Source organism: Jaminaea rosea (assembly GCF_003144245.1).
Source record: "Jaminaea rosea strain MCA 5214 unplaced genomic scaffold BDZ90scaffold_8, whole genome shotgun sequence".
Lineage (NCBI taxonomy): Eukaryota > Fungi > Basidiomycota > Exobasidiomycetes > Microstromatales > Jaminaea > Jaminaea rosea.
In genome coordinates this window covers 503,029-528,631 of record NW_020289982.1, presented here as the reverse complement: position 1 = coordinate 528,631, position 25,603 = coordinate 503,029, and the positions used below count along the sequence as shown (strand labels likewise).

General features: G+C 58.8%; 11 protein-coding genes across 11 annotated transcripts; 8 read left to right on the top strand and 3 right to left on the bottom strand.

The window, feature by feature from the left end:
- Positions 1-448: 448 nt before the first annotated feature.
- On the top strand, positions 449-1,506 carry BDZ90DRAFT_240937 (hypothetical protein). The gene is made up of 3 exons (XM_025507384.1): positions 449-630; positions 713-839; positions 917-1,506. Exons 1-3 carry the CDS (start codon positions 628-630, stop codon positions 1,330-1,332), a joined length of 546 nt encoding a protein of 181 aa, XP_025361791.1. The 5' UTR covers positions 449-627; the 3' UTR covers positions 1,333-1,506.
- A 231-nt stretch (positions 1,507-1,737) lies between these two features.
- BDZ90DRAFT_232735 (hypothetical protein) lies at positions 1,738-4,297 on the top strand. Its single transcript, XM_025506368.1, has one exon. The coding sequence runs from the start codon at positions 1,800-1,802 to the stop codon at positions 4,146-4,148; it is 2,349 nt and encodes a 782-aa protein (XP_025361790.1). The 5' UTR covers positions 1,738-1,799; the 3' UTR covers positions 4,149-4,297.
- On the bottom strand, positions 4,182-5,411 carry BDZ90DRAFT_232733 (hypothetical protein). Its single transcript, XM_025506367.1, has 2 exons — positions 4,648-5,411; positions 4,182-4,576 (listed from the first exon to the last, which is right to left on the bottom strand). Exons 1-2 carry the CDS (start codon positions 5,364-5,366, stop codon positions 4,306-4,308), a joined length of 990 nt encoding a protein of 329 aa, XP_025361789.1. The 5' UTR covers positions 5,367-5,411; the 3' UTR covers positions 4,182-4,305.
- Positions 5,412-5,591: 180 nt separating this feature from the next.
- Positions 5,592-8,601, top strand: BDZ90DRAFT_187568 (DNA repair helicase). The gene is made up of 4 exons (XM_025503836.1): positions 5,592-6,273; positions 6,360-7,052; positions 7,123-7,491; positions 7,571-8,601. The coding sequence occupies exons 1-4, from the start codon at positions 5,665-5,667 to the stop codon at positions 8,465-8,467; spliced, it is 2,568 nt and encodes an 855-aa protein (XP_025361788.1). The 5' UTR covers positions 5,592-5,664; the 3' UTR covers positions 8,468-8,601.
- BDZ90DRAFT_260839 (ATP11-domain-containing protein) lies at positions 8,534-9,918 on the bottom strand (the record flags this gene model as incomplete). Its single annotated transcript, XM_025508301.1, has 2 exons — positions 8,534-9,560; positions 9,647-9,918. 2 exons carry the CDS (start codon positions 9,916-9,918, stop codon positions 8,534-8,536), a joined length of 1,299 nt encoding a protein of 432 aa, XP_025361787.1.
- Positions 9,919-10,629: 711 nt separating this feature from the next.
- BDZ90DRAFT_272208 (hypothetical protein) lies at positions 10,630-13,522 on the top strand (the record flags this gene model as incomplete). Its single annotated transcript, XM_025508769.1, has 2 exons — positions 10,630-10,861; positions 10,926-13,522. 2 exons carry the CDS (start codon positions 10,630-10,632, stop codon positions 13,220-13,222), a joined length of 2,529 nt encoding a protein of 842 aa, XP_025361786.1. The 3' UTR covers positions 13,223-13,522.
- A 2,335-nt stretch (positions 13,523-15,857) lies between these two features.
- On the top strand, positions 15,858-16,097 carry BDZ90DRAFT_232729 (hypothetical protein). Its single transcript, XM_025506366.1, has one exon. The coding sequence runs from the start codon at positions 15,895-15,897 to the stop codon at positions 16,057-16,059; it is 165 nt and encodes a 54-aa protein (XP_025361785.1). The 5' UTR covers positions 15,858-15,894; the 3' UTR covers positions 16,060-16,097.
- A 1,586-nt stretch (positions 16,098-17,683) lies between these two features.
- On the top strand, positions 17,684-18,194 carry BDZ90DRAFT_232727 (hypothetical protein). The gene has a single exon (XM_025506365.1). The coding sequence runs from the start codon at positions 17,942-17,944 to the stop codon at positions 18,128-18,130; it is 189 nt and encodes a 62-aa protein (XP_025361784.1). The 5' UTR covers positions 17,684-17,941; the 3' UTR covers positions 18,131-18,194.
- A 186-nt stretch (positions 18,195-18,380) lies between these two features.
- Positions 18,381-20,589, top strand: BDZ90DRAFT_232726 (DUF1253-domain-containing protein). The gene has a single exon (XM_025506364.1). It carries the CDS (start codon positions 18,466-18,468, stop codon positions 20,536-20,538), a length of 2,073 nt encoding a protein of 690 aa, XP_025361783.1. The 5' UTR covers positions 18,381-18,465; the 3' UTR covers positions 20,539-20,589.
- Positions 20,590-20,678: 89 nt separating this feature from the next.
- On the top strand, positions 20,679-23,308 carry BDZ90DRAFT_232725 (tRNA pseudouridine synthase). The gene has a single exon (XM_025506363.1). The coding sequence runs from the start codon at positions 20,857-20,859 to the stop codon at positions 23,014-23,016; it is 2,160 nt and encodes a 719-aa protein (XP_025361782.1). The 5' UTR covers positions 20,679-20,856; the 3' UTR covers positions 23,017-23,308.
- On the bottom strand, positions 23,009-24,347 carry BDZ90DRAFT_232724 (hypothetical protein). The gene is made up of 2 exons (XM_025506362.1): positions 24,122-24,347; positions 23,009-24,052 (listed from the first exon to the last, which is right to left on the bottom strand). The coding sequence occupies exons 1-2, from the start codon at positions 24,306-24,308 to the stop codon at positions 23,436-23,438; spliced, it is 804 nt and encodes a 267-aa protein (XP_025361781.1). The 5' UTR covers positions 24,309-24,347; the 3' UTR covers positions 23,009-23,435.
- Between the last annotated feature and the right edge of the window lie 1,256 nt (positions 24,348-25,603).

The window sequence follows — 25,603 nt, the reverse complement described above, 5'->3', positions numbered from 1 at the left end:
CTCCGCCATCTGCACCAGCTGCCTTCTTCTTTTGCTGCTGATGCTTCTTGAGCTGTGACCAGTGAGACAGAGACGGATTAGCGGTGTGACAGCTTCATCGCCATTCCTGGCATGCTCACCTGCTTTCTCGCTCTAGCAGCTCGAGCCGCCCGATCAGCGTCGCTATCTGCCATGCTACGATGCGCCTGCTCGAACAAAGAGGGGTTAGTTGAAGAGGAGCAAGATGCATTGCTTCTTGCCATGTCGCTTTCTCTCTCTGTGCGCTTTGAGCTTGCTTGCTTGCTTGCGTCGTGTGGCCCAAGCGCGGACCGTCACCGAGTCCGAGTCCAAGTCGACGCCCCGCTCCGCCAGAAAGGGCGCAGGGCGGCGGCGGCGGCGGCGAGGCTGCTCAGGGCGAACCAACGGCAGCAGAGTGGTCCTCCTCGCTCATCGCTCAATTTCTCCAACACCTCACCGCTGCTAGCTATCGCCAACCCTGCTCCTTCCACAACACCAAGTGACAGCATCAGAGGGCCGAGAGCTCTAGAGATAAGCTCCTAGACTGTGTGGAAAAAGTCCGAGGAGCGAGCGCATTACCCCATCTCACATCGTCGTTACAACTTGACTTAGCGCTCCACCTCCAGCAAGATGGTGAGTGACGCTTGATGGCGAGCAGCAGCGCTCTCTGACAAGATCCTGACCCACAAACATTCCCATCTTACTCGACTCTCAGTCGACCCCTGCCAAGCGCCGCCTGATTCGCGACTTCAAGAGGCTGTCCACCGATCCTCCCGGAGGCATCAGTGGCGCTCCTTGCCCCGACAACCTCATGGTCTGGAACGCTGTCATCTTTGGCCCAGGTGAGGAGCGAGCACTTCCAAGCTGATTGTCTTTCATCTCTCTTACAATACTCCCCTCTCCCGCTCTCCTCGCACAGCCGACACCCCCTTCGAAGACGGCACATTCAAGCTTCTCATGACCTTCGACGAGTCTTACCCCAATAAACCTCCCACAGTCAAGTTCCTCTCGCGAATGTTCCACCCAAACGTCTATGCATCTGGAGAGCTATGCTTGGACATCCTGCAGAACCGCTGGTCTCCAACCTACGACGTCTCCGCCATCCTAACATCCGTCCAGTCATTGCTCAACGACCCGAACTCGGCCTCCCCTGCTAATGTAGAGGCGGCACAGCTTTGGAAGGAGAATCGCAAGGAATATGTCAAGAGGGTCAAGCAGACCGTCGAGGAGAGTTGGCTAGATGATGGTGAAGGCGATATGAATGTCGATGAGGTGGATGACGAGGATGGGGAGGAGGCTGGGCGAGAGGGAAATGCAGCCGGAGGTTCGGCCTGAACAACAGCAGCTGGTAAGGGCACAGTCAGCCTTGCCAGGCAGGAGAGGGAGGGCGAGACAACTATCACCACACCAAGGCAGAGGCTATCGACGTCGCACGAGGAGCGGACGCTGCGCTGCGTGCTCTGCCCCTCCATCGTCGCCCGCTGAGCTGGAGGCGCGGCCGCTCTCCGGCGACATACTTGTCCATACGATGGCAAGCCTCTGTATCAATATCTCTCTCGATCTCCTATAGTCGTCAATTGAGCCCTTCACGCCACACTGTCACGATACCTGTGTACTTCATGATGCTGATCAGCGGGCTCGCCCAGCGGACTGCGATGAGGACCTGAAGGACGCGGAGGCGCAGGCGTCGTTTTTGTCTCTCCGCTGCTGCTCTCCCGCCTCGTCCGACCATCTCGAGCTCGTCCTTTCTTCTTCCCACTCATTCTCAACTTCTCCGCACACTCTTCCGGACGCTTGGCAGGATGGCAACGGCAGCTGTTGGCTCGATGGGCAGACCGAGGCTGGCACTCGCAGCTCAAGCTGCCGCCTCCTCATCATCATCATCAGCAGCATCACCAATCGCCTCCTCTTCGCGCCTTCCTCGCAGCATACATTCAGTTGCACCTTCCTCATCTCCTCGTGCCCCTCAACCTAGCCAACCATCCAGTACCCGACGTCCCTTGCAAAGATCTTCGCACGTTCTCAACGCACATGGTGACGCTAATTTGCGAGGGTTCTTTGACTCTCTTGGTCCCCGACAGCGCCGAACCAAAGCCCTCTACGTTGCGCTTCTTAGGTCCCTGTCGTCCCGCAAAGAAGATCAAGACCCCTCCGCGATTTGGCGCCTCTACACGGCCATCTGCGCTCGTTCTCTTCAGGGCGATAACATGGCAGATGGTATCGCTCCTCGATTTCATCGGCTGGTGCTCATGACGGTCAGCCCAAGTCATGCGAGGGAGGCAACGAAGAGGAGTAGGAAGAGGGCGCGTCAGAGTGAGAGGAGGGAGAAGGAGAAGGAGAAGGAAGATGAAGACCTGTCAGAGCAGGACAGAAGGCTCACCGCCATGCTGGCGCCAAGGGTCAAGGCAGATGCCAATCAGAGTGGCTCCGTTCTAGCGTCGAGCTCACCTCGGGAGGCGAAAGAGTACTCACGCAAAGTGGACTTCGTTATCGAGCAGCTGGATAGGGCGGCTGCGCGAGGCGAGGAAGATGCTGCGCTCAACCTCATCCACTACAACAGCATCTTGCTCGAAGCGGGCAACACCGGCAATGTTGACCTCGCTCGTTCGATTTGGCGGCGCATGACCAACGTGTCCGGAATTGAGCCAGATGCAGACTCGTACCGCTCCTACCTCTTGGCGCTACACACCTCCGTACGAGCGCTCCCCGTGGAACCGCGGAACGCTACCTCTGGCGCCGCTAGGGACCGTCACGTAGCGGTGCTCTCGCGCTGCGCCGATACGGCTCTTGGCCTCGTTCGAAAGATGGGCCAGGACAACATCCGCGTAAAGGATGAGGAGCTCCTCTGGCTAGTGGATATGCAGGCACGAGCTGGCCGAGTCGACAGGATCAGATCAATTCTGAAAGAGCGATTCGGCGTCGATCTGGGCGCTAGCAGCTTCATGCCGAGTGGGGCCTCGTTGATGTTCCAAGCTGATGGGCGGGCACCCTCGCTGTTCGGCGCGATCGTGGACGCCTTGGGTGAGCTGGGGACGGTCAGTGAGATGATGGGCGCCTTTGAGACACTCAGAGTCGCTTCGAGCGACCCAGAAGTCGGAGCTGCAACGATGGAGCAAAATGATGTGGTTGAGCTCAAGACCGACTTCATTGGAACATTCAGCCGTCTCTTCAAGGGAGATGAGAGCGAGGCCGCCACTGCAGCCGCAGCTCGAGCCAACGCCGCCGACTCTTCTGCTTCGTTGGAGACAGCACCACCAGCCGAAGCCGCCAGCCTCGCTGAGGTGCGCCACATCCTCACGCCTACGGCGTCCGTGTACAGAAATCTTATCAGGCACGCCAGCTTCCCCTCAGCAGCCTTGGAAAAGGAAGGGGCGAGTGCTGCTCAAACCGCAGAGGCTGCAGCTCGGGAACGAGGGCAGTACATCCCCTTGGCTCGCTACTTGGTCGACGAAGCCCTGGATGCTTATGAGCTTGAGGTGCGAGACCTTGTGCGCAGCCTTGGAGCTACCGTGAAGGTGAGCGAGGAAGGGGCCGACACCTCACCTGAGATCGTATTCGACGGCAGCGACTCCTTCCTTCCCACCTTCGACATTGCCATGACGACAGCAAGTCGTGACCTTCTCCACCCATTGCGCAGTCGGGCTCAACGTCTTCAGTCGGTGTCGCTACTCGACATCGTGCTGCAAAAGACCCAGCGCGCCCGCGCGCTCCTCACACTCGAGCATCAGCTCCTCACCTCTGCTTCGGTGCATTGGCGTCAAGTTCTCACGCAACAATCCCAATACAACTCACGCCCCGCACAACGAAGACTGCGTCGCTTCTTCTCCGCCCTTCGTGCTCGCGAGGTCATCCTTGAGTCGGAACTTGAGGGCTTGGAAGCTTGGACCGAGGAGCGCCTTATGGGGCAGGTAGAGCGATTGAAGCTCAAGAACGTAGCTAGGCAGGAGAGGCGAAAGGCTAGGGCTCAGTTGAGGGCTGAGGAGGAGGAGAGGACAAAAGCCGAAGGGGAGGCAAAGAAGATTGCGGCAAAGCAGCAGAGAATTCAGCAGTGGGAGGAGAAGCAGAAGGTTGAGCAGCACGCTGTGCTCGGTGAAGATGCAGAGGGAGTTGCTGGGCAGGAGACGGTGGTGCGGGCTTCATCCGCTGTGTAGGAAGGATTGCGAGCTAGCACATAATCGCATAGAGTGGAAAGACGAGTCGATGGATTGGTATAGAATGATGTGAGAGTACATGAGTGGTAAAGGGTGATCTGATGACAGTAGCAAAGAGGTGACGAGACGCAGCGAGACAGGGAACTGACTTTTGGGCTCAATCGATAATCTCAGCCGCCTGCGTTCTCTTGTTCCCCTCAGCCAACTCCATCCTCCTCTTGTGCGTCGCAACCCTCTTTGCCAGATCGCGGTCGTCCTTGAGTGTGCTCGGCGAAATGACTTTAGTGCAGCCTGATCGCGGGCATTTGGCCGACTCGCCGCGGTTGCGCGCTTGTGTGATGTAGTCGAGGATGGCCTCCTTTGAGTAAGAGTGGTGGCAGACGGAGCTGGTGACCGGATCCTTGAGGAGGGCCATCGTCAATGGGCATCTGTGTACGCAGGGGAGAGGGCAATGAGTTCAGCTCAAATCTCTCAAAGTAGCGCCCCACATCGCACCCACTTGTATTCTTGTCGCACCGCCCCCGCCGTAAAGTCATCATCATCATCCGGCTCATCTCCGTCCTCGATATCGATGAAATCTGCCAAGGGTGGCATTGCTTCATCGGTGTGTGCCTCCCAAACTCTCTCTTTGAAAGTCTTGTATCCCTCATGATGCAAGTACTTCTGCCTCGTCGTCTTGGCCTTGTACGCCTCCAAACCTTCCTGGACCTGTCGCTCGTAAGCGCCCACGGCATCATACACCGCCTCTCCCTTAGCCACCTGATCCGCAATGCGCTTCATTGCCTCGCGGCGCAGCTGAGCCTCAAACGTCGCATCTATCATGTCTCTGAATGCTGTGTCCATGGCGTTGCCCTTTGCGCCGGAGATGGTCGAGAAGAGCTCGGCGTAAGAGACGGTCGCGTCTGTGATGTTCGAGCGGAGAGCCTGAGATGACTCAAGGGATTTGTCCCAGTCGCGGAGGGAGCCTTTGATGGTCATACTTGCCGTGCTGGCAAGTGGCTGTTCGGAGGGCTCGTTGGATGGTGCAGGACCGGTGGCGTCGCTGTCATCATCCTCTCCATCATCGTCTTCCTCGCCGCGACCTTGGTGCTCATTCTCGTCTTCTTCTTCGATTACATCGCCTGCAGCATCGCGCTGAAGCTCTGCATCGGGCAGACGGCGATCAGGCCTGCTTGCATAGCGCGGCACCCTCGGCGCTGAGACGGTGCGTGAGGGCATATATGCGGGGTGGCGATGGTCGTGGGGCTTGGAGTAATGGTTGAGAAGGGCAGGATCGCGTCGAAAGCTCGCGACCCACTTTGATGGCTTGTGCTGAGCGGCGGCGCGTCTCGCTCGTCTCTCCTTCCGCTGAGCCCTGAGTCGGGCGAGACGACGGAGACGGACTGGCGGCAATGGCATCGAAGGGCGGGGGGCGATGATCTGAGCTGAGCAATCCACTCGATACGCTCTCCTCCTTCCCTACCCTCATCGTCATTGTCGTCGTTGCAGCCATCACGGCCGCCCCTCGCCGCCCATCATGCGCTTCTACATCGATGACCTCCCCGTCATCTTCCCATACCCTTACGCCTTCCCCGAGCAGGTTGCAATGATGAACGACCTCAAACGCACCCTCGACGCAAACGGCAAGGCAGTCATCGAGTCCCCATCAGGAACTGGCAAGACAGTCTCCTTGCTCAGCTTGATCGTCAGCTATCAAATGCACTATCCTGCTGCGCGCAAGCTCATCTACTGCACGCGTACAGTACCCGAGATCGAGAAGGTGTTGGCTGAGCTCAGTCGTTTGATGGAGTACAGAGCGCGGTATAATCCGGGGGAGGATGAGGTCAAGGACGAGGATGGGGTCGAGAGAGAGTTACCCCTGCCAAAAGGGCAAGGTCAGCATGAGGACATCTTGGCGCTGGGGCTGTCCTCGAGGAAGAATCTATGCATTCATCCAAGTGTCAGTCGGGAGAGGCGAGGCAACGTCGTTGACGCGAGGTGTAGGGATATGACAAGTGCGTGGGCATGCGAGAAGGGAAGGCAAGAGCCGGGCAGCGTGGAGCTGTGCGACTTCCACGAGAATCTGGGAAAGCTCGAGCCTGGCCACCTGCTGCCGCATGGCGTGTGGACGCTGGAGGACGTAAAAGTGAGTAGAGGCGCAGGCGCAGGCGAGTGGCGGTAGGCGCCGGTACACACTGAGGATACTGATTGCTCTCTCACGCCTCGCCGCAGGACTACTCCCGCGAGCAAGGCATCTGCCCCTACTTTGGCATTCGTCGCATGCTCCCCTTCGTCAATATCGTCGTCTACTCCTTCCACTATCTCCTCGACCCAAAAGTTGCAGAGCAGGTCAGCAAGGAGATGTCCAAGGATGCCATTGTCGTCTTTGACGAGGCTCACAACATCGACAATGTCTGCATTGAGTCCCTCAGCATCGACCTCACACGCCCTATGCTGGACAGTGCGTATCGCTCCGTCGACCAGCTAGCCAAGCGCGTCGACGAAGTAAAGAAGACGGACGCGGCCAAGCTGCAAGACGAATACTCGAACCTCGTCGAGGGCCTCCAGCAGTCTTCCACCGAGCGAGAGGCAGAGACATTCATGGCCAACCCGGTCCTGCCTGAGGACCTGCTCAAAGAAGCCATTCCTGGTAACATTCGACGAGCAGAGCACTTCGTCGCTTTCTTGAAGCGATTTGTCGAGTATCTCAAGACGAGGATGAGAGTGCTGCACGTCGTGGCAGAGACGCCTACGAGCTTTTTGCAGCATTTAAAGGACATCACATACATCGAGAGGAAGCCGTTGCGCTTCTGTGCAGAGAGGTTGAGGATGCTCGTCTCGACGCTCGAGCTCACGAGGCTGGATGAGTTTGCAGCCCTGCAGAAGGTGGCGGCATTCGCAACGCTGGTGGCGACCTACGACAAGGTAGGTCAATCCTCTCAATCACTTCTGCTTCTCTTGCTGACCACGTTCCCCTAATCTCGTCCAACGTCAGGGCTTCCTCCTTATCCTTGAGCCCTTTGAGACAGAGAACGCTACGGTACCCAACCCCATCTTCCACTTCACCTGCCTTGACGCAAGCCTCGCCATCCAGCCCGTCTTTGAGCGCTTCTCCTCTGTCATCATCACGAGCGGAACTATCTCGCCCCTGGATATGTACCCGAAGATGCTCAAGTTCGAAACGGTTGTCCAGGAGTCCTATCCCATGACGCTCACCAGGCAGTGTTTCTTGCCGCTGGTCATCACCAGGGGGAGCGATCAGATTGCTATCAGCTCGAGATTTGAGGTGCGCAATGATCCCTCGGTCGTGAGAAACTACGGCTCGATCTTGATCGAATATGCGAAGTGCATCCCGGACGGCATCGTGAGTAGGAACCGCGGAAAATTTCAGACATCCCGTCGAGCATTTCACTCATCTTCTCCTCCCCTGCTTCCACCCCCAGGTCGCCTTCTTCCCCTCTTACCTCTACATGGAATCAATCGTCTCCGCCTGGCATGACATGGGCATCCTCGAAGAAGTCTGGAAGTACAAGCTCGTCTTCATCGAGACGCCCGATGCGCCCGAGACCTCTGTCGCACTGGAGAACTACCGTCGAGCATGCGACAATGGGCGTGGCGCTATCCTCCTCTCCGTTGCCCGAGGCAAGGTGTCAGAGGGAATCGACTTCGACCACAACTACGGCCGCGCAGTAGTGATGTTCGGTGTGCCGTACCAATACACCGAGTCGCGCATTCTCAAGGCTCGCCTCGAGTTCCTAAGGGACAACTTCCGAATCCGCGAAAACGACTTCCTCACCTTCGACGCTATGCGCCACGCTGCGCAGTGTGTGGGGAGAGTACTCCGCGGTAAGTCGGACTACGGTCTGATGGTCTTCGCGGACAAGCGCTTCGCACGGGCGGACAAGAGGAGCAAGCTGCCCAAGTGGATTGCGCAGCAGATCACGGATACTCATTCGAACTTGTCGACGGATATGGCCATCGTGGAGAGCAAGCTCTTCATCAGACGAATGGCACAACCCTTCGATCAGGGGGCGAAGGGTGGGGTCAGTCTGTGGAGTGTCAAGGATATTGAGGAAAGGCAGCGCAAGGAGAAGGAGCACTTTGAGAGATTGATGGCGCAGGATGGGCTGGAGTTGGGAGAAGATGGGGCCCTAGATGGCGACGTCATCGACTTCAATGATCCGGAGACGCTTGAGGCTGTCGAGAGGCATGAGAGGGAGTTGGAGGCTAAGAGGGGTGGGTCGGCTGCACAGATTGAGGAGCTGGCTGATGGAGAGGATGAGTTTGATGGGCAGTTCGGGGACGGCAGGGAGCTCGAGGGAATGGATGTCGATGCATGAGCCGCATGATCGACTGTGTATCAAGATGTACTTTTAGACAATCATTTCATTGCCTCTATCGTCCATCTAGAAGGTGAAAGCCACCTCGCACAGCCTAGGCACGCTGAAAGCGTCCTTGTCCTCATGGAAAGCCCTCAGCAGCTCCTTCCTCTCCTTAGCCGCAGCATCTCCTTCCGCAGCGTTCGGCAGGTAGAAGCGCTGCATCGTCATGGCGAGCAGCTGAGCATCCTTCTCGCTCATCTTTGCCCCTCCGCCTCCCCCACCCTCCTCAGGCGGCGCCTTGACCGTCGTCTGTACGGGCGTCTGCTTCAACCTCTCCTGCTCCTCCACCGACGCTCCTCGTCCCTTCGCCGCTTCAGCAGCTGCTACGCCTGCCGGGTTGGCCTCGACCTCCTCCGCTGATGTGACATCCCCTCGCATGAGAACGACGCCCTTCGATCGTGCCAGGTCGGTGTAGTGTGTAAGGATCAACAGAGGCTGTGCAAACTCCTGTCTCAGCTTGTACTCAGCCAGCGGGGTGAAGAGGACCGTCGTAGCAGGCGGAGCTCCAGGCGTGGCGGTAGGGATGAAACCCCATTCGAGGAACTGCATTTCGTACCCTTGCTTCTTCTCTCCCGGCTGTAGGTTGGTCGCCTGCACTTCTCCCTCTGGGTCATCACCTCCCACAATCGTGCGCGGCAAAGGCAGGACGAACTGCGGGTACTGCCTTGCCACCTTGATGAGGCGCTCGTACACCTCCGTGGGGATGGCTGCGCTCAACTTGCCCTTGAGCGAGTGATAGCCCGTCCACAGCTCCCTGATCTTGTCCGCATTCATCTCCTCGTTGCCCTCAATTTTGCTTAGATCCAAAATGCTGCCGAGCGGCTTGATGGGGGACTTCTCGCCGTGAGGGTTGCTGGAGAGGTCACCCGATGCAAGCTTGCGAGCCGCTTCCTTCTCTGCTGCGGCTCGGATCTTGGCAGCGAGGTCGGCATCGCGTTGCTCTGTCGCTGTAGCCTTTGGTGGGGGCTTGAGACCGAGAGAGGCAGAGACTGATGCGTCTTTTTGGGCTTTACGTTTGGCGGCAAGCTCCTCGATTGTGGAAAGGCCTTCCCTAGAAAGGCGGGAGTGGTGATGCAGTCGCGGGAGACGGGTTAGTATGGAGACGGACTCGCGAGCATGCCTTCTCACCGCACTCACTCAGCAGCTTTGGCTTTCAGCACCTTCTCGTACTGTCTGAACTTCCTCTCCTGCTCGAGCTGTGTAGCCGTCCGCCTCTCCTGCGGGCTGGCGGCCTGCTGTCTCCTCGCCTCCACGGGAGAAGAGGATGAGGCGGCGCTAGAAGCATTGAGGATCTCCGAGTGGGTTGGGTCCGAGATAGAAGCGTAGCTGCGAGAAGAGAGACCAGCCCTACGTGGGGCAAGGCGCAGCTGCTGTCGCGTGAGGGCGAGTGCGGCTATTGATGTTGCCATGATGACGAAGATGGGGTACGACGGAAAGGAGAATACCGTCGGAGCCACTCGACGTCGAGAAGCTCTCGAGCCCTCGACTGCCGCTCCAAGTCGCCGGACGTCGACGTCGCGTGGTCTTGGCCTGACGGCCTGACGGCAGGTCTCGGCACGCTTCCTCACCTTGCTCAGAATAGCTTCTCCGTCTGCCGGCGGCGCAGCAGGCAGGCACAGGCACCGCCTGGACCCTGCTTCTTTCAATCATGAGGCAGCCAAGCTTTGCCATGTCGACGTCGAATTCGAACTTCGATGTTGCTTTCCTTCTGACCGGTTCAACATTCGACTGGCAGGCAGCGAGGCGATGGTGATGGACGGTCACTCACGGGCATCAACCTCCTCGAGGACGAGCGGCGATGCCGATGGCTGGCAGCAAGAGCTGGAGGTCCAGCGGCTACTACTTGAACGTCGCATCAAGTGGCAGGAGAGACGCAGAGCAAGCACGACCAATTCATCGCCGGATCTCAGTCGCAGTGGATCACCAAGAAGCGGCACAGAGTCGCCTCTCGCATTTAAGTCTCATCCTCCCTCGCCAGAGCTCCTGCCTCGGTCATTCGATGAGAGGCAGGGATTTCTTCCAAAGCCTGCGAGGGCTAAGCTGGACAGAGCTAGCAAGCAAAGATTGCTCAAAGGACGCAACGGCGTCCTCATTCTTGTCTGCTTTGCCCTATCTGGCGCATGGCTCGTCTTTGCCTTCACTCGCTACTCTCTCCCCGCCTCATTTCGGGCTCGGCAACGACCGTTGGCCGCTTCTTACTCCAACGCGGCAGCGTCCTCGAGCTCCTCATCAAGCAACAAGCTGCCGCCCTACGCCGTGGAACTCATCTCTGGGCCTCAGCCCTCGCACTCGCTCGAGCCCCCCAGCGATCCGCTACCCTTCAGCTACCCTCTTCCTTCGCAACGCCGCAAGGTGGAAGCAGTCGAGGCCCACCGCCCCCTCACGGCTAACAATGCCGCTCTTGACGAATGGATAGCTCACGGTCGTCTCGCATCAACAGTCTACTGGCCAGCAGATCATCCAGCACGAAAGCACGACGTCCTCTTCTCTTGGGTGAACGGCTCTGACTGGGAGCATGCTCGTGCGCTGGACCTCTATGCCCAACCAGGGGTAGGAAGGGTGGAAGAATGGTGGGCTGAGGACCAGCGTCAATCCAAATCGCCTCGTGCTTCCAAGCGTGACAAGGACGAGCATAGGACGAGCAAGAAGGGTATACACCTTCGCGATGTAGGCGAGAATCGTTTTAGAGAGATCGACGAGCTGCGCTACGCTGTTCGCTCTGCCGCCACAAATCTGCAAGACTTGGGGACCATTCAGGTGCTCAGTCCATCTTTCTTTCCTCCGCGCCCCTTTGACATCGCTGCGGCACAGCCGCCAAAGCATGCTGCTCCTGTGGATTGGGAGGCGCCGAGGAAGAAGCATTCGACGTTTCTTACAGAGGACGGGCGGGTGCAATGGGGCCAGGTGCCCGGATGGGTTAATCTGTCCCACCCCGAGGTGAAGACCGGTGCGATTACCTCTCCTCTTGGAGGCGAGCACCTCCGCTTTCAGCACGACTGGCAAGTCTGGACGCCCAACTGGCTCAATCCAGCCTCCACGCTCAACCCTTCTTCAGGCAGTATTTCCGGACACGTCCTCGCTGCCTGGAAACAGGAGCATCTCCCAACTTTCAACAGCATCGCCTTCGAGTCGATGCTTGGTGCACCTGTCACACCTTCCTCCCGCGAGACCTTCGTCTACGCAAACGACGACATGTTCTTCACATCCCCTCTCACCCTCTCCGACTTTACCACACCCCTCTTTGGACCCGTACTCCGCTTTGACCCGACCCTCCTCGTTCGGGGCCACAGGTACTTCGACGAGTCGTCATCCGGGGAGTGGCCCAGCCTATCCCACTCCGCCTGGCTTCTCGACCGGCGCTTCGGCACCCGCGTCAGGCCGTACACGGTTCACGACCCACGAACCTTCGATACGAGGGTGCTGAAGGAGATGAGGATGATGTGGGCTGCTGAGTGGAGAGCGACGGGAGAAGACAGGTTCAGGAGTGAAAGGCTGGATCGACCGGGGACGAGTACCCACTTTATGATGGCGCATTACTTTGTCGAGCGATTCAGAGAGGCGGCACTCTGGAGCTACCTCGTTCTGCGTCTCGACAAGAACGATGATGGATTCATCGATGCGAGCGAGATGACAGATCTGCTCATAAGCCTACGACTCCCGCTGCCGGGCAAGTCACTCAACGAGATCATCACCTCCGGCTCGGGACGATACACGGGCTCCGTCCTCCTACCACATCGCTCGCTCTTTGAGCAGAATGCCCATCTCTCCCATCTCAGCTCTCTGTCCCTCCCGCATCCCCGCAGAACGTCCTACAAATTTGTGGCGCAAGACGGAGCGTACCCATTCATGACTCTCCACCCCTACGTGCAGAGCAAGGCCCCTCCTCGCCCTGCGGGAGGTGGGCAGGCCTCCGGCGTCCATCAGGTCGGTGAAGAGCCTTACCCGCGATATCATGCTAGAGAGGGCAAGACGCCAAAGACGGACACCAGATACGGGAAGACGGCTTGTAGGCTGGACATTGCAGCGTGTCTGTCCGGCCTGGTGCGCGATGATGGCAGAATGCTCGCGCAGGACTTGTTCAAGCGGATCGCCTTTGAGAAGGGGGAGAAGTGTGGAGATTGCTTGCTTGTACACCTTCTTGGCCAGTCGGGTCAGCGAGGCCTCAATGCCTTCCTACCACCGCAGGGCAAAGTCTTCCCACCATCCGAGACTGCGCCACGTCCACAAGAAGAGCCACACCTGCCTCTCACTCCCACCTACTTTTCCCTGAACAAGTCGCAAGAGCTCTCCGAGGACCCCGCGTTCATCTTCTCTCCCTACGAAGAAGACAACAAGCCGGACTTCTCTTCTGCCAGTGTGTCCTCCTCACTCGGTTGGGCTCAGAAGTCGCAACGGGACTTCGCCTTGCGCTTGCTACAGCGATACAGCTACGTGATCGGCTCCTCACCCAGTCGCTTCCATCGTATGGAGTTCGAGGCCAGTACGGCGGCTTTCTTGGATGACTTGAGCATCGAGCTCGGCACGGGCGCCATAGGCGATACAAACCTCGATGCGGAGTTGGTGGACGAGAGTGAAGTTCCCGCCTTTGTCTGCTTGAATGACGATTATGGCTCAACGAGCAAGGGGAGGATGAGGGCTCTGTTTGAGGGATGGGCTCGGAAGACGTTTCCCGCGAGACCAGCGTGGGAGGAAGATGGAGGAAAGCAGATGTAGACGCACTCTATAGCGAGAGGGGAGAGCGGGCGTAGACGTCACTACCTTGCAAGCAATGCAGACAGGACATGAGAGAAATTCCAACGAGTGGGGTTTCGCATTGGTCTTCATTTGCTATCGCCTGTTCTGCCTGGCTGGGGGTTTTGCCGTTGAGAAATAGAAGAGGGAGTAGACAAAACCGTTCGCGGAGGGTACAAAGAAAGGTTGAGAGTAGAAGGGCACCGACTGTGGCGCGGTCATAAGGGCATCGTGAAGCACCGAAGGACGAAAGAAGAAGAAGATGTAGTCGTAGATGAGAAAAGATCGAAAGAGCTGGCGAGGCGAATGATGGCGCGCACCATGTTGCGTTGCGAAGGAGTGTGGTGGAGAGCGAATGGATGCTGAATAGTCGGAATCGAAGGGACAGGGGCGGGTGTGTAGAGCTTGAAAAGTCCGTGTTCGTGAGTCATTTTAGTCGTATTGTAGTCAAGTTTGCGAGCGAGGAGTCACTTATCGTCCAACCGAGACCGTCGCCGGCGCATAGCCTTGCTGGCCGCCCAAGGTCGCAGGAGGACCCACCATCTTGAAGTCTACTGACTCCTGGCCCGAGCTACCAGTGGAGATATCGCCCGACTGGTGGTTGTGAGTTACACCGCCATTGGCACCCGAGAGGGGGGAAGGAGCGCGTTGCTGCTTAGAGGCATACGGCGAGGCGCGCCCGTTGGGAGTGGCACTTCCGTTCATGCCGTTAGAAAAGATCATACCTCCTCGCTGGGCAGAGCCGCTTCCGTGGATCACGCCGCTGGCTCGCTGTTGGGAGCCGTGGTGCACGTTGGCGGATTGAGGACCGGCCGTGATTCGTGCACGAGGCTGAGCCTTAGCTTGGGGCTGCTGCTGCTGCTGCGATTGTGGCTGCTGCTGGGTGTTGCCAGGCCGCTGGGCGGGAGCATTGCCAAGAGGTGGAGCGGGGCCTCGTGCTGCGGCCTGCTGCTGCTGGTTTGGCATAGGAGGAGCCTGCCCCCCTGCCTTTGTAGGGCTGTCCGAAGAAGCTTTGGACGGCTTAGCATTCGAGCCGCCGAACTTCGAGAAGAGGCGTTTCAGGTTGCCTGGACGCTTTGGCGCGTTGCTCGAGGCTGCGGAGGAGGTAGTCGATGGGCCTGACGTGGGCGCGGAGGCTGAACGCTTTCCCACATTAGCCGCAGCGCCAGGAGAAGCAGGCTTGGCAGGAGCGTTGCTTTGTGCTTGAGCGGCGTTCCAAGACTGTGCTTGCTCAGGGGCTGACGCTTGAATTCTCTCGACAGATCGCTCAGGACGAGTCGGTGAGGGCGCAGGGACTGGGGACCTCGAGCGACGCACCGTCAGCTGGTCTCCCTCGACCTTCTGTTGCTGCGTCCGCTGAGGGCTAGGAGCACGCAACGCCTGTGCAGCGAGCTTGTTACCCTGCCCATTCCCGTTAGGCTGGCTCAACTCCGAGCTCGGCGTCAATCTCGTTACGCTGCTGTTCTGTCCGCTCGTCGTAGGTGTCAGAATGGTCGAGGAGCGTTGCGATGGGTCCTCGCTGGAGAGGCTGACGGCCGAGGTCGTCGTCGGTGGCGGGGCAAGGCGACCGTTGCTTGTGACCCTCTTGTCGCTCGGCGGGGCTTCGACGTCCTTGTTGCCCTTGCCGAAGACGCTGAGGAACGAGCGACGAGCCTTTTGCTTCGACGACGTTGTGCTGCCTGCTTTCCCGCTTGGAGCGATCGTTGAAGGGCGACTGTCCGCTTCGAGGTGCGTAGGCGACGGTTCGGCTGTTGGACCTGAAGGTCCGAGCATTGACGCCTTCGGCGGCTGAGGGGAAGGTCCACGAGCAATCGCAGGCGACTGGGAGCGCTGCGCTGACCGCGGAGCGGCCGATGCCATCGAGTCATCACGCAGTTGCGCGGGCGCCTCTGCGACGGGTGTAGGAATCGAGACAGTCGTCGGAGCAGCGCTCGTCACAGTGGCTGCGCTTGCCGCGCTTGCCATGCTCGTGTTCTGCGGCTCCTCACTGGCGCTCCTTCTCGGCAGAGGCACAGCCGGGGCCTGCTGCTGCTTGAAGGCCTCATTCAGCTTCGTCGCCGAGCTGCGCGGCGTCACATTCCTGCTCGGTGCTCTGCTACCCCACGGCGTGTTCTTACCCGATTTAGGCGGCTTTGTTAAGCCTTGCATCTCCGCCTCGGGGTCGTGCATCGTCATGCTCAGCACGCTCTTCTTTGCGGGAACGATGCTACCAGTACTGGCAGAGCCGACGCGACTGCGACGAGGAGTGTTGTAGCCTGAGCTCATGCCGTCGCCGTCCGTCGAGGAGGGCCCCATAGGGTAGGGACCGTCGCCGAGACCGGTGAGCATCTCGGTAGGAAGGCCAGAGACCTGCGCCTTTTGTGTCGTGGAGAGAGAGCCAGCTGCAGACTTGCCCAGAGCACCAGAGCGGTTCTGAGCGAACGCACCTGGCAGAGCTTCGCTCAGTGATCGAGGACTGGCCGGTGTCGACGAGCCAGGCGATCCTGCTCTGCCTTCGCGAGCGAATGGCGGCGTGAATGGCTGGAGAGGTCCACTACTGCTCCCGTTCGCCAAGCTGTGCGCACTCGGTGTAGCCATGGGCGAGACGCCCTGCATTCCCAATCCACCCCCACCTGATGTTCTCCTCTCCGCCGGCGTACGTGATCCGGACATCGATGGCGTCTGTGACCATTGCGCATAGCCTGGCTGAGGTGGGCCCAGAGCCTCAATCGCCGCATCCCTTGCCAGCTCTGCAGCAAGGAGGTCAAGCTCGCGCGTATCTTGGAATCGCCGTCTACGCCCCGCGCCATCCACCGACGTGTCTCCCACGGCCTCACTGAACGACGTAGTCGACGACCGTCTCGACTTCTTCCCCACCTTGTCCACCTTGTCCGTCGACTTCGATCCCAAACCGAGAAAGGTCCGTCGCTTTGAGCGTATACTGGCTGCTGGGCTTTTGCTGCCTTCGATGGATCCTACTTCTTGATCCGGCGACGCTCTTGCAGACTCGCTGGGCCGGGGTTCCGATGCTGCGTTGCTGCCACCAACCGTTGATGGTCCAGGCTCAGGACCCTTCCAAGCGCTTGGAGGAAGAGTGGAGTTGGGGCCAAGGCCACGCTGGTTCTTGCCGTTTTGCAATGCAGCTCGCGAAGTTGGCGTCGTTGTGGTCGAGGATGCAGTATCTGTCGAAAGCGTGGCAGCCGTAGCTGGTTGCGATCCCTGCAAGGCTTGAACAGCGGTGTTGATCGAGGGCAGTCGATCGCTACTGCTATGCCTGCCCGAGCTGTTCGTCGAGTGCGAGTTACCGCGGGGGCGCTGTTGTGGTTGATGGGTAAGCATGGGTCCCATGCCAGGGGGGGCGATGCGTTGCTGGGCAGCGAGCTCGTTGGCGGCACGCAATTGGGCCTCAGATGCTGCCCTCTGCTGCGCCGGGAAGATGGAGCTGCTCAAGGACAAGTTCATGCTGTTATAGTAGGCCTTTGCAGCCGCCGTTCCGCCCGTCGACAACATCGAGTCGTCCTCGATGGCCTGAAGGAGCTGCTTCTCCTCGCGTGGTGAGCCACCGACATCTCCCGTCTCCATCCACGGCTCAATGTCGCCATTGGGCAGACCGTCCCAATTGACGCCGCTCTTGTACTTGCCGCGAGCACGGCTCAATGCAGCTCGATCGATCTTGCCCACCGAGTCTTTGCCAGATTTCTCTGAGGTGGGTGAGCCAGGAGGTTGTGAGCCACTCGCAGTCCCGTCCTCGATGACACTGCCGCGAGAAGTGAAGCGGTGCAGAAGCTTCGTCGAGTTTGTCCTCGCTCGATTGCGCATGGAGGGTCGACGAGGTGACGATGGAGGGGAGTACGACGTGGAAGCGAGGGGCAGGGATGGCGAGTTGGGGCTGTTGGCGTTGGCATTGTTTGGATCTGATGCTGTTGCTGAAGAAGTTGTCGTCGTCTTCGCTGCCGCGGTCAATGATGATGCTGCATTGCCCTCTCGGAGATCTGAAGGACTCTCCTGAGGAGAGTGGTACAAGGGGCTGCCGCCGTTGCTGTTAGGCGCCGGCTTGGTGCTGGGCAGCTCCATTGTGTGGTTGTGATGAGGTCCTCAACAGCGTATCTGTGAGGTCGCTGTCTGGAGGGAGAGAAGAGAGTGGTGTGATGAATTGTTGGTGACGGTGAGGAGGAAGGGATGGGGGACGAGATCGAGATGACTTCCTTGGTTTGCCTTGCTTGCTTTGCGAGCAATCAGAGGAACGGCCAGTCGACGCAGGCAGTGGCAGTGGCAGTGGCAGCCAGATGAATTGGCGGTGGATGCGATGCAAGGCCAAGGTCAAGTCGCAAGTCGGCAGCAACACCGAGACACACGGGAGAGGAAAGAGAGGGGACAGAGACAGAGCAGCGGCAAGAGCCCAGACTATTTCTCGACCGCTCGACGCAGCGACGGCCTGCATCCGCTCGCTCTCGAAAGAGTAGCCAGCCGCCCAACCCACCCCGTCATTCTCGTCTCAAGTCCCGCGCCCGCCTCGCCTTGGTCGTCCTGTCGTCAGTCGGCGGTCTGCCAGGGTCCAAAAATCGAAGAACAAGCACCGCATGCTGCCATGCCGGCCGGAGCAAGCTAGGCAGCAATGAAGCAAGCAACAGGGAGAGTCAGTCAAACACACAAAAGGGCAACACAACACCGCCAACGACAGAGCGACGGCTATTAGGAGCGGCGAGATATCGTGCTTGCATCATGCGACGGGACGGATGGTCGGTCGTCTGCTCATCTGCGGTCTCCTTCTTTGTCGCCTCGAGCGCCTTTGCTTGGCTAGCTTGGCTCGCCCTGTCTGGTGATCAATTTAACAAAGGAGGCGCAGGCGTCAAGCGAGATGAGAAGAGATTGACTAGCGGCCATGACCGTCGCCATGATGATGGGCCATGATGCTCCTGAGCGTGGACTCAAACGTGCGTGCCTGGCTGAGAAGAGCGGAACAATGCGATACCACAGCGCTTGATGATGATCATCTGCCTGATCTTGGCTCTGCAATGAGCGTGCGTTACTCCGTCGCAGGTGTAGGCAGGCTGCGTGAGCCATGAGGAGCGCTCTCTCCCTCTTTCGCCTTCGCAGCCGCGGCTCTGAAATTTGGCGCCAGTCCGCTTCCTGGCCGCTCTCCTTGCCCGTCTCCATTTCCGCCATTGCCACGAGCGAGCGCTTGTTTGCATCTTCTTCCTGATCAACCCTCTCACCTCCTCACTTCTTCCGCATACGCATATGCAATGAGCGTCGACGACCCAACAACAAAGCTCCTGACGCTCCTCAACGTCTCGGCAACCAAGCCTGGAAAGAGGAAGCGCAGTGGGCAGGCAGTGCGGAGCGCTCCGCTGGGCGGCAAGCGCTCGGACAAGGTCAATGATCGTGTCTACGAGGCGGCAGCCGTTGTTGCTGCGTCGAAGAAGGGCGTCGAGAAAGCAACGGAAACAGCTCAGCATGCTGTGGTGCCATCGTCATCCTCGACTGCGGCGATTGCTGCCGCCCCCGACTCGGACGATGAAGGGACTGGTGCTGCATCCTCATCATCACAGCCAAGCGACGCTTTCTCGGTTCACTTTGCCTCAGAGGGACCTGGCAGCCACGCTGCTCTTCTTGCAGATCTTGCCCTCCCTGGCAGTCAATGGGAGCCAAAAGTTGTCGAGTCTGGCAGCAGCGACCTAGGCAAGGTGGTCCACTTCTCGCATGTCACAGCCAAGGGCGCAAAGGGCAAAGAAGTTGCTGGCGGCCCTCATGCCAACGTCCTAGCCAGCTGGGATACTCTGCGCAAGTCTGAGCCGCCGACAACCTTCCAACAAAAGCTCATGTCACGCCTATCTACCTACGAAGACTTTTACCACTCCTCCCTCCCCATCGCCGACCGAGCCTCCGCTCGCGAGACGATCGCCTGCCACGCTGTTAGCCACGCCATCAAGACTCGACGTCGCATCCTCAAGAACAATGAGCGTCTAGCACATGCCGCCGCCGCTGCATCCAGCGAGGACGTCGAGGTCCCACGCGACCAAGGCTTCACGCGACCAAAGGTCCTCATCCTGGCCCCGATGCGCAACAGTGCCCTCGAGTGGGTCCGCCTCCTGGAGCGCCTCTCTGGCTGCCCCCAGGTGGACAACAAGGGGCGTCTGGAGAAGGAGTTCAACCTGCCGCAGGGAGCGGTGGACAAGCTCACGCAACCTGAGGCGCGCGATCGCTATCCCTCGGACCATCTCGAGACTTTCAGGGGCAACATTGATGACAACTTCCTTCTGGGCGTCAAGCTCACCCGCAAGAGCTTGAAGCTCTTCTCCGCCTTCTACGAGAGCGATTTCATCGTTGCCAGCCCGCTAGCTTTGCGCTTGGCGATCGAAAAAGACAGGGACAACGACTTTCTGTCTTCGATTGAGGTGCTGATCACAGACCAGATGGATGTCCTCGCAATGCAGAACTGGGACCATCTGCAATTCGTCATGAATAACCTCAACAACTTGCCCAAGGAGTCGCACGATACGGACTTTTCTCGCGTCAAGCAGTGGTACCTCGATGGGCAGGCGGGGCAGATGCGCCAGTCTATATTGCTCTCCTCCTACGACAGTCCGGAAATGCGCAGTCTCTTCTCCTCAAAGTTGGCAAACGTGGCCGGCAAGTCCCGCACCATCTCAGAGCCCTCCGGCGTGATGAATCAAGTGAGGGAAGGGATCCGCCAGACCTTCACGCGAATCGAATGCGCAAATCTCCAAGCAGAGCACGATGTTCGTTTCAACTACTTCACGCAGAAGACCCTGCCCAAGCTCCTCAAGTCTGCCCTATCCGCAAGCAAGACGCTCCTCTTTGTGCCTTCGTACTTCGACTTCGTCCGCCTCACAGACTACATGACACAGGAGGGGATGAGCTTCGCCAGCCTGTCAGAGTACAGCGAGGGAAAAGAGATCGCGAGGGCGAGGCAACAATTTGTGGCCGGGAAGAAGAACTTCTTGGTGGTGACAGAGCGCTTCCACTTCTACAGGCGATACGTACTTAGGGGGCCGCAGACGGTCGTCTTCTATGGGCTGCCGGAACACAAGGAGTATTTCGTTGAAGCGCTGGCTTTCCCCTTCGCGACTTCGACTTCATTAGTGGAAGCTTTGGATCTGCGCCCTTCGAGCAAGAAGGTCAAGAGGAGTGAGGGCGAGGATGGACAGGAGGAAGAGCTGGAGCTGGACCCGTCGGACGTAAGCGTCGTGGCGCAGTACACGCGCTATGATCTGTTGAGGTTGCAGCGTATCGTTGGCGTGGAGCTGGCAAGGAGGATGGTGGAAGAGTCTAGGACTACTTGGCGCTTCACATGATGAGCGAGCATGATGAGCGAGCAAGCAATAGAATGAAAGCATCGCTCCCTCGTCCCCATCCTGGTCTGACCACGCGAGCGAAAACCCCGCCTTGAGGATTTTGGCGCCAGTCCGCCTTTGGGCCCCGTCTGTCCGTCGTTCACTTCTTCCGCCTGATCCTCATCCACTCGCATCATCTTGCCCGCCCATCGTGGCATGTTGAGAACGAGACTCATTTTTCCTCTCAATCTTCCTTCTTCTTTCCATTCATCGGCCCGTTCTTTCAACTCGCACGAAGCATTTGCTCGTTGCTCTCGCCGGAAACGCTTCTACGACAGGATGGTCGATGCGCAGGAGCGATACGATGGCTGGTCGCATACACAGCTGATCGCGAGGATACAGGAGCTTGAGAACAGAGGAGGTGGAGGCAACAGCAGCACTGCTGTTGGCAGCAGCAAGTCGACAAACAACCCTGCCCCTGCAAAGGCGCCTGGCCCACCGCAACAATCGGGCAGTGGGGCAGCCCCTACTCCGCCCAAAGCTAAGAAAGAGCGTCGCCCCTTCATCGTTTCGGATCTGCCCACCCGCAAGGTCGCCTTGCGTTTTGCCTACGATGGTGCGAGCTACTCAGGCCTTGCTGCCCAGAGTGACGGCCTGGCTGGCCAATCCCCTTCCTCGACAGGCCCAGCAGAAAGCTCCCTCCCCACAGTCGAGGCCGTCCTCTGGAACGCTCTATGCCTCTCGCGGCTCGTTGACCCCGAAAAGGGGATGAGCGGCGCTGGATGGACTAGATGCGGGAGGACGGACAAGGGCGTCAGCGCTGGGGGGCAGGTCGTGTCGCTTTGGGTTAGAAGCGTCAAGGTGGATGAGAGGGAGTTGAGACGACGGGAGGAGGAGAGATTGGCTGAAAGGGAGGCAAAGGGCAAGTTGCTATATCATGCTGGGGGAGTCGGTCAGGACGAAAGCGATGAAGAGTCAACAAATGTCGACGCAGACGAAGAAAGCGTCGCTCGTCCTTCACCTAGAACCACCGCGACCGACACCGCACCATGGTCCGTGGACAATCCCGCCACTCTTCTACCGGACCTGTCATCAGAGTCCCCCGAACTCCCCTACGTACTCTCCCTCAACCGTCTCCTCCCCGACTCGATTCGTGTTCTGGACTGGTCTCCCGTCCGGCCCAGCTTCAATGCTCGCTTCGACTGCCGGTACCGACACTACAAATACTTCTTCCCTACTGGACCACCTGAGCACTTGATTGCCCCACCTGGCCAGTCGGTCAGAGGTTGTGCGCAGCCGAGAATGGACATTGAGGCAATGAGGGAGGCGGCCAGCTACTTGCTCGGCGACCATGACTTCAGAAACCTCTGCAAAGTAGATGCGAGTAAGCAAATCACCAATTTTCGCCGAAGGATAGACGGGGTGAGCATCGATAAGGTCGAGCCTGGCTGGCCGGCTGTGCAAGACGGTAAGACGCGTGTGCCAAACGCAAGCATCGTCGAGCCTACACCAGCGGATCAGGAGGAGATGTACGTCCTCAATTTGCGAGGGACCGCCTTCCTCTACCATCAAGTGAGGCACATCATGGCTATCCTGTTCCTCGTGGGGGCAAGGATGGAGAAGCCAAGCATTGTCAAGGAGCTCATCAACACACGACAGGGCCAATGGGAGGACGACGTGAAGTGGCTGTATGATGCCGGCGTGCGGAGGAGAAGGGGAGCAGTGGCTCTGCCAGGTAGTACGGCGACTGAGGTCGATGGGGCTACGGCTGTTACTTCGGTGCCACAGCTGACCAAGGCTGCAGCTGCGGCCACTTTAAACGGGCATCACGAGGAGGGCGATGCATTGGAGGACGATACCGGCCTCACAGTCTTCGACCTCAAACCCATGTACGAGCTCTCCGCCGACAGACCGCTCGTCCTCTGGGAGTGTGGCTTTCGCCCATGCGACATTCAGTGGCGATCGGGCGCCTACGATGGCGACGTGTCGTCTGCTGCCTCCTTGGGACCAAAAGCAAAGCGCGATCTCATCATGGCCGCCTCCTCCGTCTCGGCGGACCTGTATCGCACTTGGCAAAAGAGCGCCATCAGCGCGGAGATCGCCAGGCACTTCGTGCTGGCTGCCGCCAGCCCGGGGACTGCGACGAAGGGGTGCGGGGCCCTCTACGAAGAGACACGATGGCCATATCTCACTGTCCCGCCTCAAGACGCCTCAGCCGCACCGCTCAGCGGGAGACGCACCAATACCCTCCCCTTCGGTAACGGAGCACATCGGCCCGTTGCTCAGTGGAGCGGCCTGATTAATCGCAAGAGGGAAGACTCGCCGCAAATTAAGAACGAGCGCTGGCTGGAAGGCAGGGGAAAGAGGGTTGCAGCGAGGAGGGGAGTGGAGAGCGCAGCGATGCTTCCCAAGGGCGGCAGCAGCAAGGCGAGGAGGGAGAGGGAGGAGCGAGAGAGATCAAATGGGACGAACACGCCGGAGGAGGTTCGGACGCCCTGAGCCGCGGACGCGACATGGATCGTTTGCACATCGTAATGATCTTCAATCGCATCTGTCCTTGCCATGTGGCCGCCAGCGAGATCTTCCTTGCCCTTTCTTGATGAGGATCAATGCGAGCTCGCGGACGAGCCGATTCAAGCCACAAGCGCGTGCGGGCGTCCGCCTTTGCAACTCCGCCGCCGCCGCCTTCGCCCAAAAACAACACCTCCTGCCCAGACCTGGCATTCCCGCTGCTGCTGAGGAGGCATTAGAAGCATGGGCATTGACAGGTGCTTCTATGCAGGCCGGATTGTTTGCACAGTCTGCTTCGAGAATGATAGCAGATCTTGCATCGCTTGACTTTCGTTCCGGCCGCTGGGTGCGCAACCACCTCCCGCTCGCGTCTCACCGTGACCATCGCCGCTAACTTCTCCCGCCGCTCACCCTCTCCTCAAGATCTCATCTACGCTCTGAATCACGGCCGCGATCATTCTATCCGTGGTCACATGTCCCTGTCCCTCATCAAATGCCACGCTCACCACGACATCCGTACCCTTGCCCTCCTCTCGAACACGCCCTGCCTTCTCCCCGATCTGCCTGGCCGCTTCTTTGATCTCGTCAGGCGTGAAGAAGCGATCCTGCGTTCCGCAGATGAGACGAGCGCGGATGCTCGATGGCTGAGGGGGAGCTGTCTTGCCGTGGTAAGGGGAGCGGGAGGAGCTGGAGAGTTTCTCGCGGTGCGTCTCGTTGAGGTGCCCACGAGAGGGGAAACGAGGGGGAGTCTTGAAGACTGATCCCGCCAACGAGAGCATATAACCGGGCAAAGGCACGAAGTGGTCGTCCACTGTCTCTTCGTCCTCTTTGTTGTCGAGCAGTTGATCCAGTCCAGCGAGTAGGTAGGTGTCAGCGAGAAGCCCTCCTTGGGAGAAGCCAGCGAATACAATTGAATCCAGCGGCAGCCCGATCTCGTAGTGGAGGAAGAGGATGGTGCTCCTGATTTTGTCGAGTGCTGAGTACTGAAAGGGCTCGTTGTCCTCGGTGAGGGCGGATTCCGTCGCTGCAATAAGGATCAATGTGCTCAGAGATGTCAGAGAGACGACTGCGATTGTAGGGCGCGACAACCTACCATTGTGCGACTGCGGGTACCAGCTGCCATCCTTGGCTTCTATAGCGAGCACGGTGACCTCTCCTGCTTCGTCCTTGTCACCGTCCTGACTTTCGGTCACCTGCCTCGCTTTACCACCGTAGCGCATCTGCAGGATGGGAAGAAAGGCGCTCGTGATGTCGTTGGCATCGCTACCGCGACCGTGCATCAGGACGACGGCTGCCCTGGTGCGCCCGCGCTTCGGGTTGGAGAGGTATCGATAGGTGGGAGAGTGTAGGTGTGGAAGCGGATCATTCCAGCGGTGGTCTAGTGGCATCGTCGAGGCAGTGCTGCTAATGGCGATGGTCAGACGTGGTGACCGGGGCGTTTATATGAGACGTGTGGAGAAGTGGTTGCGAGGCCGGCTCGGCTGAGTGGGGTCGGCGGATCGACATCAGACTTCGTTTCCACTCATCAGTGGCATGATGTCAGTGGATCGTTGACATTGTTCAACAGTAGCCGCAGTGGCCATAACGTCTACGATAGAAGGCACAATACATTGCTAGATGCTTGTTGATCAGTGCGAAAGATAGCTGCTTGGCGAGAAGTGATTCCATGCGGGGTTGCCCTTGATCCAGATGCGGAGAGCTCGTTCCCCCCGACCACCTCCCGTACCACTCCTTGCCCACACCCCTCGCCCTCGAAATTGTTCGTGGCAACGAGCGCGGTACCACTACGACTTGCAAGAAAGGCCTTCTTCGTCGCTGCTAGCTGCTGCTGCCAGGGACCCCACGCGAGGCACCAGCACGTCCGTGGGAATCGATTCGCCCGCCCGCCCGGACGGACGTCTTGGTGCGCAGCCTAGCCTGCCGCCAGCCAGCCTGCTGGCGTCCTTCACCACCCTCGTTGTTCGCCGAGCGAAAAAAATAGGGGCCACCTAACACTTTGACGCTTTGACAGGAGGTCCCTCGTTTACACGGCGGCGTCGCGTCTGAGACACCGTGGCGGCGTGACAGCACGAGGGCTGCGAAGTCAGCAGCCAACGACCTCTTGGCCGGTATCACGAGAAGCAAGACAAAGACAACGCCGACGCATGATCACCATCAAATTGTCGCTTCTTCCGGCTACGGCTTGCCAAGCTTCTACACCTCTACGAAGCTGATGAGGAAGCTTTGCAAGCCAGCGAGCCTCAAGCATAACTGGCCGTCTGTTGTCGTCATCATGTCCTCGTGACTGGGCTTGAGTGTTGATGGCGCGCGCCTCATCATCATCGTCGTCGTCTCGATCGTTGTGCGGAGCCTCGGAAAGTCGTGGTGATCGCCGATGCTCCGTCTCGCGATGCCAACCATCCATTGTGTGAAGTCGACCGAACTCGACGACAAAGAACACGAAGAAGTGTTCTGGCTGGAAGCGCAGGCACTGCACGACTGTGTTGAGGAGAGAGCGGGGTTGGAAGTAGTTGCTCAAACCAAACTCCGCCGCGTTGCCTCGCCGTGAGTTGCTCCTCTCGACTCACGCTCAGAC

Bases quoted from the DNA above. Each gene is read 5' to 3' on its own strand.
- BDZ90DRAFT_187568 (XM_025503836.1), top strand. From the start codon at position 5,665: ATGCGCTTCTACATCGATGACCTCCCCGTCATCTTCCCATACCCTTAC. The intron at 6,274-6,359 runs GTGAGTAGAGGC...GCCTCGCCGCAG, and splicing joins GGACGCTGGAGGACGTAAAA to GACTACTCCCGCGAGCAAGG. The intron at 7,053-7,122 runs GTAGGTCAATCC...GTCCAACGTCAG, and splicing joins TGGTGGCGACCTACGACAAG to GGCTTCCTCCTTATCCTTGA.
- BDZ90DRAFT_232729 (XM_025506366.1), top strand. From the start codon at position 15,895: ATGGCGTCTGTGACCATTGCGCATAGCCTGGCTGAGGTGGGCCCAGAG.
- BDZ90DRAFT_232726 (XM_025506364.1), top strand. From the start codon at position 18,466: ATGAGCGTCGACGACCCAACAACAAAGCTCCTGACGCTCCTCAACGTC.
- BDZ90DRAFT_232735 (XM_025506368.1), top strand. From the start codon at position 1,800: ATGGCAACGGCAGCTGTTGGCTCGATGGGCAGACCGAGGCTGGCACTC.
- BDZ90DRAFT_232725 (XM_025506363.1), top strand. From the start codon at position 20,857: ATGGTCGATGCGCAGGAGCGATACGATGGCTGGTCGCATACACAGCTG.
- BDZ90DRAFT_232727 (XM_025506365.1), top strand. From the start codon at position 17,942: ATGCGACGGGACGGATGGTCGGTCGTCTGCTCATCTGCGGTCTCCTTC.
- BDZ90DRAFT_232724 (XM_025506362.1), bottom strand. From the start codon at position 24,308: ATGCACGGTCGCGGTAGCGATGCCAACGACATCACGAGCGCCTTTCTT. The intron at 24,053-24,121 runs GTAGGTTGTCGC...TCCTTATTGCAG, and splicing joins GTACCCGCAGTCGCACAATG to CGACGGAATCCGCCCTCACC.
- BDZ90DRAFT_240937 (XM_025507384.1), top strand. The intron at 840-916 runs GTGAGGAGCGAG...CTCCTCGCACAG, and splicing joins CGCTGTCATCTTTGGCCCAG to CCGACACCCCCTTCGAAGAC.
- BDZ90DRAFT_232733 (XM_025506367.1), bottom strand. From the start codon at position 5,366: ATGCCCTCACGCACCGTCTCAGCGCCGAGGGTGCCGCGCTATGCAAGC. The intron at 4,577-4,647 runs GTGGGTGCGATG...CTGCGTACACAG, and splicing joins GCGGTGCGACAAGAATACAA to ATGCCCATTGACGATGGCCC.